The sequence below is a fragment of the Myotis yumanensis genome, unplaced genomic scaffold, assembly GCF_028538775.1.
Source record: "Myotis yumanensis isolate MYYU_CA2020_CCGP unplaced genomic scaffold, mMyoYum1.0.hap1 SCAF_17, whole genome shotgun sequence".
Taxonomy (NCBI): Eukaryota; Metazoa; Chordata; class Mammalia; order Chiroptera; family Vespertilionidae; genus Myotis; species Myotis yumanensis.
In genome coordinates, this window is record NW_027223768.1 from 37,240,899 (window position 1) to 37,251,362 (window position 10,464).

Below are 10,464 nucleotides of genomic sequence, written 5' to 3' on the forward strand. Positions count from 1 at the left end.
GCATGCGAAGTCTGAGAGATAAAAGATATCTTTGCCTTTGTGTCCAGATTTCTAGAAATGATAGAGCCAGTACATTTCTGTGAGGATAGTCACAGAGCAATTATAAAAACTGTTTCCTTAGTAGATCTGCTTCATCTAGATAAAAAGGTTAGGTAAATCTCTGATGGCCTGTGTCACCCTGTCTTCTGTTTGAAGTGGTCTCTAGCTGAGGCTCTGGTACGCTAGGCTGATGGCTCCCCTTGAGGATCCACATTCATTCCTCCAGCGGCTGGGCGTGTCCTGGGCTGACAGTTCTCAGCTGAGTCCCTCTTCAGGACTTGCCCTTGAGAAGAGCTGCCTCCTGCAAATCCCCATGGATGGCCTCCATGACTTGCTATTTCAGAGTCTGAACATGGGCCCATACCTCAATTTAAGATGACCAGAAGGGCTGTCCCAGTTCCAGGGCTCTCCGCTGCGCCAGGGTTTGAGGGTTTTGAGGCTTTTGCTGTGTCTGTGTCACGTTTCTTTTGCCCAGTCCTGCTTCCTTCGCCCTCACGCAGGGGTTGATGCTGAGCGCACTCCCTGATAAACTAGTTGCATTCACATCTCCGTTTCAGAGTCTCTTTCCTGGAAGCCTCCATTCACAACATTTTAGGGCCCCATTTCTACAACAGCAATTGGCAAGTGGGGCCCCAAATTTTCAGTGTTGATATTTGCTAACTAAGGCAGAAGGCCAGTTACTTCTATTTTAATTTAAAAAAATAATGTTATCCTATGAACTGAACTATATTTGCTGTGGCTCAGTTCAGTTGGCAGCAGTTTAAGTATTATTTTCTTGGAAATGGGTTAAAAATTAAGATCTAAATTTTGCTCAGAATCCACAAAAAATCATCCCCTTGTCTTCAAAATTTTGTTTATGAATAATTTCAATATTATTGTTAGATCCGTATTGTCTCACAATTAGTTCAGTCTCTTTCTAACAGGTGGCCTTAGAAGAAGCTGTAACTTAGTCCCATTTATTCCATGAGAGAATCTGAGAAATCAACAAACCAACAATGTCTAAATCCTTTGCTTGAGTTTTATTCTGTTCTGGACTTTTATTCAGAGCAGAGAGTTCTGATTATTACTATTTACTAGAATTTCTTTACAAGATGCTTAGTTCAGGTGCTGTAAGAGGGTATTAAAGATATACGTTTAGGCCCTAACCGGTTTGGCTCAGTGGATAGAGCATCAGCCTGTGGACTCATGGGTCCCAGGTTCAATTCCGCTCAAGGACATGTACCTTGGTTGTGGGCACATCACCAGTAGGGAGTGTGCAGGCGGCAGGTGATTGATGTTTCTCTCTCACCGATGTTTCTAACTCTCTATCCCTCTCCCTTCCTCTCTGTAAAAAAAAAAAAAATCAATAAAATATATTTTAAAAAATAAAAAATAAAGATATGTTTGGGGGATTCTAGAGGGAGGAAACAATCACAAGGGAATCTTAGACTGAGCTTCAACCCCTAAGTTCTATGGCTCAAGACTGCCCCAGATTCTGCCAAGACCTAGAAGCTCATCGATAGTAAATTGAAGAGAGAACGTAAAAATGATCAACCTCACTAGCATTCCACCATGTCTTCTCATTCCTAGCTTATACTTACTATGGTCAAGAGACAACTTGTCTAATCTAAAACTTCATGGTTTTTGCCTCCAGAAGAAAGGAGGAGGAGAAGAAGGAGGAGGAGGAGGAGGAGGAGAAGAAGGAGGAGGAGGAGGAGGAGGAGGAGGAGAAGGAGGAGGAGGAGGAGAAGGAGGAAAGAAACTGGCAAGCCTCGGATACTTGGAAGCAACATATCATTTCACATTTCTTTTATTAAAATTGTACTTTTCTTTCACAACTATATAAATACATGTATAAACAGGTGTATAAATGAATCTATACATTCTTTTACTTATTTAACAGGTGTTTATTGAGCACTTATTATTACATGCCACTTAACCAGTATTAGTTGGTTTAGTGAGCAGTTCAGTTGAACACAGATTTTTCTATGGATATTGTGAGTTGGGTGTGACAACAGAAGCAATAGCGGATGCCAGAAGGAAATTGCTGTTGCAAATGTTTCTTGAGCAGTGACTTCACTTCTTCGGGGGGGTTGGCTTAGGCTGTGGGTCCATAGATTTGTTGCCTTTTCTGGTGCTCCTGATCTTCAAGAGGAATGTGAACTGCTGCTGGGTTGAGATAAACAGCCCTGTGTCCACAGCAAACAGGATCACCACCAAAACTGGGATAAGGAGTGGCTTCCAGTAGTAGCTGCTTTGGTGAGATGTGCTGGAATCTAGGTGCAACAAGAAACACAACATTATTGAATAATATTAAAAATTGAACTGCAAGTTTCAGAGCTTCATCCTCCCCAAGAGAAGGGACCCGCATGGTCTTCCCTATTCTAGCATGACATGGCATTTCTCAGGTGCAGGGAGAAAACACTTCTGAGTTTGGGTTCCTTAGACTGTGCTCCCTGGAGCCCTAGGGAGTCCTGAATATCTCCCCAAGCCCTTGTCTGACAGTTTCTCTAGCCCAGTGGTTCTCAACCTTCCTAATGCCGCGATGCTTTATTACAGTTCCTCATGTTGTGGTGACCTCCAATTTCATTGTTACAAATTGAACATAATTAAAGCATAGTGATTAATCACAAAAACAATATGTAATTATATATGTGTTTTCCGATGGTCTTAGGTGACCCCTGTGAAAGGGTCATTTGACCCCAAAGGGGTCGCGACCCACAGGTTGAGAACCGCTGCCTAGCCAATATGCCCAATGGGGAAGGTAATAGAAAAAATAACCCCTTTCTTGAAACTGAAAAGACCAACATCCACATATTATTTGGAATAGAAAAGAGACAGAGTGAAGTCAGGAGGTCATCAGTATCTTATTTATCAATCAATCGATCATCATTCTTGCATGCCTTTTGGGTAAAATGAAGATATTGAACAAAATCATCTTAAAGTTTCCTTCCAGTTTCACTATTTTGTGACTCTGTTACTCTTTTTACAAAGCACCGCTTTTGGCTTTTGGTGATTATTCTAGAATTATAGAGACCCAGAATATTAAAGCCAGATATTACTTAGAGCTCACCTAGATCAGTGGCTCTGAACACTGTCTATTCATTACCATTACCTGAAAGAGCTTCTAAAAATACTGATGTGTGCACACACTATCTAATCAAAGTCAGAATTTCTAAGAATGAGATATGAATATCAATATTGTTTTTCAATTTCTCCAAGTGATTCTAATAAAGTCTGGACCCAACCCTTTATTTTATCGATAAAGATATTGAACAATTAAATGGTACTTAGGTCTCAAATTAGTTAACAGAGACCTGCCACTAGAGCCTAATTCTAGCTGCTGGACTCATGCTTTTGTAGACATTAGTATGAGCCAAGTGTGCCAATTTCCTCCTGGTAAGGCAAAGGCTCTCCCTTTCATATGAAGCTTGGGAAGAGCAGTCCTTTTCATTGGCTGCCCACCTGCCCATTTTTTCCTCATTAAGCCTTCTCTCTTTTCTCCCAATATACAGGCACACAGCCTACTGAATTATTGGTTTTCTTACCCATCCCTCCTAGGCAAAATAGACTAAGTTCTTCACAGCCTTTGTTCCTTCAACTTTGATACTTTCTTTCAATTCAATAGATATGTGTCGCACAAGGAGCAGCAGGTGACTTTGAGATCAAAACTAATTGCAGTGTGTTATGCTTGGGTAGTGCTTAACAAACTACAAATCCATTTCACAAATATTACCACATTTAATCTTTGTAGAAATGCCATAATATGAGCAGGTATTACTATCGCCATGAAACAAACCAAAAATAAACCTAAGCCAGAGATTGAGAACTATACTGTAGTCCATGACTCTCCATTGGAAGTTTAGTCGATTTTCTAAGGAATCACGGCTGCCCCCATTTTACAAGCTGTTACTATTTCAAGTTGAGATGTTGTCTTTCCCTTCCTCTGCTATAGGCTCCTTCCTTTCTTGTACTAACTCACCTTTTAAAATAGTACTTTTATTGATTTCAGAGAGGAAGGGAGAGGGAGAGAAAGATAGAAACATCAATGACGAGAATCATTGATCGGCTGCCTTCTGCATGCCCCACACTGGGGACTGAGCCCGTAACCCAGGCATGTTCCCACTGGGAATCGAACTGTGGCCTCCTGGTTCATAGGTAGAGTGCTCAACCACTGAGCCATGCCAGCCAGGCCTAACTCACCTTTTCTTATAGTAATCTTGAGGGATTCAGAGGTATAGTTCATCTGCCAAATTTTGCCTGTGCAGTAATAGTTGCCGCTATCATCCAGGGTGGCATTGGTAATGGAGAGGTTGTGGTTCACATACCAGTACTTCAGTGCTTGGCCATTCTTGTAGTAAATCACCTTGAAGACGTTTCTATCCCTCCAACCGTGACACCTGATGAGGAAGGACTCACCCTCCAGTATCACCTCAGAAGAGGACTGAAGGAGCAGCCAATCTGAAGAGCATTTATGATGTTACTTATTTAACAGCGAACAAATAGATTATACAGATAGATTTGGGATAGATAAATAACAGGTAGATAAAATGAATGAGGTCCTGCATTGAGTCTGTCAGAAGCCATTGTTCATCATTAATATATTTCTTGGCTCATAAAGTCAATAGAAAGGAAACAAAATAATGCTTAGAGCTGGACTTCTATATTGATAAATCTTCTCTCCTCCTGAAAAGTAAGTCTGGAGCCATAACATTTCTCTGACATTTCTGCTGAGCCCATCCAAGGAAGGTCTGAAACCCCAGAATTCCCTTGAGCTCCATCGCTGTTAGTTCTAGTCACTAAGTGGGAAGCAAACCTATTCTGCTTCCGGTATCTTAGCCTAGAACAGTGTCTATTTTGTCTTCTCTTACTTCATAGGGGCTTTCAGTTTTATTGTTCCTCATAGTTGATCGTAAAGCTTCCTCAAAACATGTATAACAACTTTTATTAATTATTTGTGTAATTATTTACTTAATATCCTTGTCCTTATTTGGCTTTATACTTCAAGAGGTTTGGGGCCATGCCCGTTCCTTACATTATATCCCCAGTGCCTAACACAGTACCTTGGAGTTGATAAGTACTCAACTAATATTTTTCAGTAATAAGTCCATGAAAAATTAGGTTCCGTGACTACTGTCATTTTAAGAATTGAAAAGCAGCCGAAACCGGTTTGGCTCAGTGGATAGAGCGTCGGCCTGCGGACTGAAGGGTCCCGGGTTCGATTCCGGTCAAGGGCATGTACCTTGGTTGCGAGCACGTCCCCAGTGGGGGATGTGCAGGAGGCAGCTGATCGATGTTTCTCTCTCATCGATGTTTCTGACTCTCTATCTCTCTCCCTTCCTCTCTGTAAAAAATCAATAAAATATATTTTAAAAAAAATCAAGAAAAAAATATAAAAAAAAAGAAAAAAGAATTGAAAAGCAGCCATAGCCAGTGTGGTTAAGTGGTTTAGAGCACCAGTGGTAAGAATTAACAACAGAATTGAAAAGCAGTCACCAAAGAAAAATGTTAAATGGAAATATGGCTAGTTTGTGCAAACATATGTTATTGATGAGCAATCCTTGAGGACTTTAACAGAATCTATTCCAAGGAAATAAAGAAGCTATTCTATACTCCTTTCGTTTTTATTTGAGATTTTCATATGGATGTTAAAACATCTTTCATTCAAGAGAAAAATACAAAGTTTGTCTATACTTTAAAATATATTTATATTTAAAAATATAACAATAACCTAGCCATTCAAATGAAATCATTGGCTTGTTCATCCAGCATTTACTAACTAACCCACATATACCTAAGCAGGCTTCACTAATTATCACTAGGAAAGTGATACAGATAAAAAGCGAACATAAATTTTTTCTCTCAAATAAAAATAGAGGACTTGAGGAATGTACACAGATATCTTTCAAAATGAAGAGTACAACCAAATATCCAGGTCATTGCACATGAATATTGCAGAGCAAATCTTTAAATCAAACCTTTGATCCTATTTCAGATATATAGCTCTTTGCAATATTCACATATCCAACATGTCAGTGATCACTGAATAATATGCATCTGAATCTATATAGAAAAGATAGTCAGAGGTGAGATAAAATGGACAAATAGCATTGGAAGATGGCCAGAATATTGAAAGCAGGCAGAAGGAGTAGAGATGTGAGAAGAGAGCCTTACGGGTCTTGAGTGAGAGACCCTGAGTTCCACCCTGGTCCCCTAAGCCTTAGAATAACTGTTTGCTCCCCATCATCAGAGAGGCCATCCTTCACCTGGGAAAATCTGTATTTCCACAGACTTGGAACTTACCGCTGAAGACTTCCAGATACACCGGTTGACTTGGGATAAGGTTTTTGCTCATCCAACATCTGTATTCCCCGCTGTCCTGGAATGTGGCATTCACAATGTCCAAACTTGGAGTCGTGACTGCGAGCACGGTATTGTTGTGGGACCACTTCGTGGAGTTAACGTCAAGGGAATTGTTCCCATTACATGTAAGAGTCACATTCTCTCCTCTAAATATTCTATTCCAGGGTGGGTTCAAGGACAACGTAGACTTCCAGGCGGCTTTGAGAAGATCACATTGTGAAAAGAGATATAGAGGGGGAAACATCATAGAAAATTAATTGTCTAGGCTTCAAAATAAAGGTATACTAATAGTCAATCAATGCTCAGTCTACCCTCTACTGATGTTGATAAGACCCTATCCTGTTTGGTAGGATTTTAAAAAGGAGTAAACACTGGTGTGGTCTCAGGGAGCTCCCTACCTAGGGAGAAAGACAGGACAAAAATGCAGGATATTAAATAAATAAATAAAATTTAACATGTGGTGTAAGATAACTCATTTAATTCTCTTGATTTCAATTTCAGAATTTGTAATTGAGGACTGCAATCTCTTTTCAGGCAGAGACAATGTCTGTCATGTTTAACCCTAGCTTGGCTCAATCGCTGGCACATGGAGTGAATGAATGAGTGAGTAATGGATGCATAACTCTGTTGTGAGTGTTTATGCAGCAAACAATATATGCCAATTCTGGAAGGTAATGAGGAAGACCAAGAGGATCAGTCTTAAAAGGCTTCCAAGAACAAAGAGATGTGATACAAATTTGAACTGAAGCTAAGGAAGTAGCAGGGGGTGATGAAGAAAAGGTGATGCAGTAGAAAGAGAGCCAGATTTGAATCCAAGGCACTTATGTTAGAATCCAGTCCTTTGCTTGCTGTGTAACCTCCAGAAAATCACTGAACCTGAGCTTCAGCATCCTTAATTCTAAAATAACAACATTAAGGACGATGATGTAAGAATTGAATCAGAGTACATAATAGTGCCTGGAAGAGAAGCTGAGACATTTAAATGTTCAAAAGAAGTGGTTGTTGACATAAAAAGAGGAGGTGGTGACTTGAAAGAATGAATTGGTATGTGAGATGCTTTTAAGTGAGAGGAAAGAAGACAGACAAGGCAAGGTGGACATGGGAAGTGGGTTGAACAGGGAGTTGCAGATTCATAATCATTAGGAAAATTATAATCATCATTAGAAAACAAAGATGCTGGAATGAAGGGAAACAGTGTGGGTGGAGAGGCAACGCCCAGACACATTGAAACACCGAGTGAACAAGGACAGAGGACTCACCTGCTGGCATGCCATCTGGAGCTGCAAATGGTCAGAGAGGATAAATTAGTGTCCATCCCCAGCCTTCTGAGGCTCCTGAGGACTGGGGGCCTGGGGGTAGGATGACATCTACATTCATGGAATTCTAAGGGCTAACCATCTTCCTAGGAATTTGATCCTGAGATAAGGAGATTCTCTTTCTCTTACTCTCCCCCACCCCCCTTGTCCTCTGGAGATGCCAGAATGATTTGAAATAACCAGGCTCTCAGTCTAGCTTTTTGCTTAGATGTTGCTCAGCCGTCTTTCCTCTGCTTTCCAGTTTGTCTCCACTATAGAACCCCTGGGATGTCCCAAGGTTTGGGCATGGCCTAGAAAAAGTCAGCACTAAAACCAGCAATCCCACCCCAGCTGCTTCCTAGATCCATTTTGGCTGTTGCAAGAGGGGCGACTGAACCTCTACTTACAAAAGAGCAGCAACGCTACCCACAGCAGGGCAGGGCCTCCCATGGAAGTGGACATCTCTCCTAGCGCCTCCAAGTACAGACTGAGCTGAAGTCTAGGGCCTTAACATAGACTTAAAACCAAAAAGGAGAAGGAAATGATTTCTGTGTCCTATCTGGTTACCTGATCAGCTGTGCCTGGGTTTGCCTCCTTCCCTGGAGATAAAATTTGGAGTGGTGCCTAATTGGGCAATTTTATATGTACCTCCTTACTCCCCCATCCCACCGCCATAGACATACCTGGAATCTAGTAAAAGACAGTCACAGGACCAGACACACAGTCAGAGGACATTCTTAAACTGTCTATCAATGCAACTTAGAAAAGTGGGGTACAGGCGATGTTTCATTCATTCCCCACAATAATCCTATGAAGCAGGTGCCTTCATTACATTTTATAGGTAGGAAACCTGAAGCAAAGGGAGGTTAGCAACTTATCTTAGGGTAGAAACTAAATGGCTAATTTGGGATTCAGACATTTAAAAATCTAACCTTAGAGGAAAACCCTTAATCATGACAATATACTGTTTATGCATGTCCACGAGTATGGCCAGCGATTGCTGAAATTCTGTTGTGGCTCTCCAGAGCTACTTGTATAGCAGGCCGTTAGCTAGATGTTAACAAAAAGGAAGGGAGCACATGGAACCAGCCGGATCAACTAGGAAAGGACACTCCAGGCATCTGAGTAGGCAGGAAAGATGCTTCACAGCCACCCGTTGACAGGGGAAGGGAGAGATGGCACAGAGGATGTCTTTTCACTAAGCACAGGCACAGTGGAAGCCAAAATGGTGACCATAAAGGGGAGGAGAAAAACCCAGGGACATCTGGGGAGAAGATCAGATAGGATAAGGACACACGCCAGGGAAAAGCCAGGAAGGAGACTAAAGAGTCTGAAAGAAGGCCTGACTCCAGGAAATATAATGATAGCCTGCCAAAGGCCTGCCTCCGGGTGGCAGCTACGTGGGCTGGAGTGCAGTGCCAACCACGGCCCAGGTGCCATTGAGTCTTGGTGACGGACGTGCAGATAGGCCATGAGGCAGAGGGGAGTTAGGTAACTTGCCCACGGTTAGCCTTGGGTGCTGGGGTGATACAGCGCTGGGCCCTGTTCACTACCTTGGGTCTGGTGAGCCCAAGTGTGGGCTTGCAGCCTTGGGAGCTGGACTTCCTCTGCAGTGAGACGGAGCTGAACCCCCTGGTTGTGGATGAGAGGTTGGGCGTGGTGTACCTGGGGGCAGGGGGCTCGATCGACCAGCTGGTGCTGGGGAAGTGCCTCCTCAAGTGGGGCAGCCTTTCCAAGCGCTCCTACAAGTCTTGCCACCGTCGCTTAAAACCCTCCTACGCATGTTATCTCTAGGGAGGCAACCTCTAAATTGCTCTGCCAGCTTGTTCAGCTGCCTGCCTCAGTTTCCCTATTCCCCTTGTCCTTGCTTACCGGCCTGTCTCAATAGTATCTGTTGTGAACATTAAAATATTTAATACAGTGAAACTTCTAGAACAGAGCCTGGCAGATAGTTAGTGCTTTGTGTGTTAGTCGTTACTATGACTGTGATTATTTTATAAAGAGCTTTGGAAATAAAATAGCTTTATAATGAGCAAATATATTCATCGAGCTTCTCTTGAAAATAGAAGAGAAAGAGACCACTTCCCCAACTTCCTGGTCAATCCACAGGGAAAAACACCCAAAAGCTGGAAAAGCCACGAGTGGGTCCGTACATCCCCCAAAGGATGCAACCAGGTCACGCAGAAGCAATTGTGTGAGTGGGGCCGGGCCCGCCTCCCACACAGGGCTCCCTGCATTAGGAGACTTTGTCCTGGGGTGGGGGGTGGGGGAGGGGGTTTCTCAGATCATTCCTGGGTGTGGCTGTGGACAGAGAAACCCCAGTCTTGCAGAATCAAGCCAAATGTAGTGTAGGCCAGGTTTATTTTATGCTTTCTTACAGAATTACACAGTTAAGAAATGGGAACAGCCTCCTCTTAAAGGAATTCCTTTAGGTTGTTAGCTGATAAGAACAAGAGGTCTTAGCCCAGCCAAGAACATTTGCATTTTAATAGGTAAATTTTGAAGCCCTAATCCTTTAGGACCTGGCTGAACAGCACTGTGACCAGTGTGTTTCTGGGGGTGAGGGTGGGTAAGATTGGGGGCTGGGAAGTGAGGACTGCCAGGGGGTTGTCTGAACCTCTCAGGGCTTATTCCCTGTGTTACTGCCTGCAGAGGACCATGAGGAAATGTGAGTGTGTGTGTGTGTGTGTGTGTGTGTCTGTGTCTGTGTCTGTGTGTCTGTGTGTGTGTGTGATGGGGGTGGGGCAGAAATGAGTATTGCATGTTGCTTGTCTCAGTGATGGGCCTG

General features: G+C 42.7%; 1 protein-coding gene across 2 annotated transcripts; it reads right to left on the reverse strand.

Annotated features, from left to right (window-relative positions):
* Window positions 1-1,929: 1,929 nt before the first annotated feature.
* Window positions 1,930-8,138, reverse strand: FCER1A (Fc epsilon receptor Ia). 2 transcript variants are annotated; one of them, XM_070396849.1, is made up of 5 exons: window positions 8,084-8,138; window positions 7,649-7,661; window positions 6,322-6,488; window positions 4,218-4,479; window positions 1,930-2,269 (listed from the first exon to the last, which is right to left on the reverse strand). In XM_070396849.1, exons 1-5 carry the CDS (start codon window positions 8,136-8,138, stop codon window positions 2,095-2,097), a joined length of 672 nt encoding a protein of 223 aa, XP_070252950.1. In that variant the 3' UTR covers window positions 1,930-2,094. The 2 variants fall into 2 exon arrangements, with proteins under 2 accessions (XP_070252950.1, XP_070252951.1); XM_070396850.1 differs by lacking the exon at window positions 6,322-6,488 and having other exon boundaries at window positions 7,641-7,661.
* Between the last annotated feature and the right edge of the window lie 2,326 nt (window positions 8,139-10,464).

Excerpts from the sequence above, each read along its gene's own strand:
- FCER1A (XM_070396849.1), bottom strand. The coding sequence starts at position 8,138 with ATGTCCACTTCCATGGGAGGCCCTGCCCTGCTGTGGGTAGCGTTGCTG. Across the intron at positions 4,480-6,321 it reads GTATCTGGAAGTCTTCAGCG|ATTGGCTGCTCCTTCAGTCC; the intron begins GTAAGTTCCAAG and ends AATGCTCTTCAG. Across the intron at positions 2,270-4,217 it reads ATTACTATAAGAAAAGGTGA|CTACTACTGGAAGCCACTCC; the intron begins GTTAGGCCTGGC and ends TCACCAAAGCAG.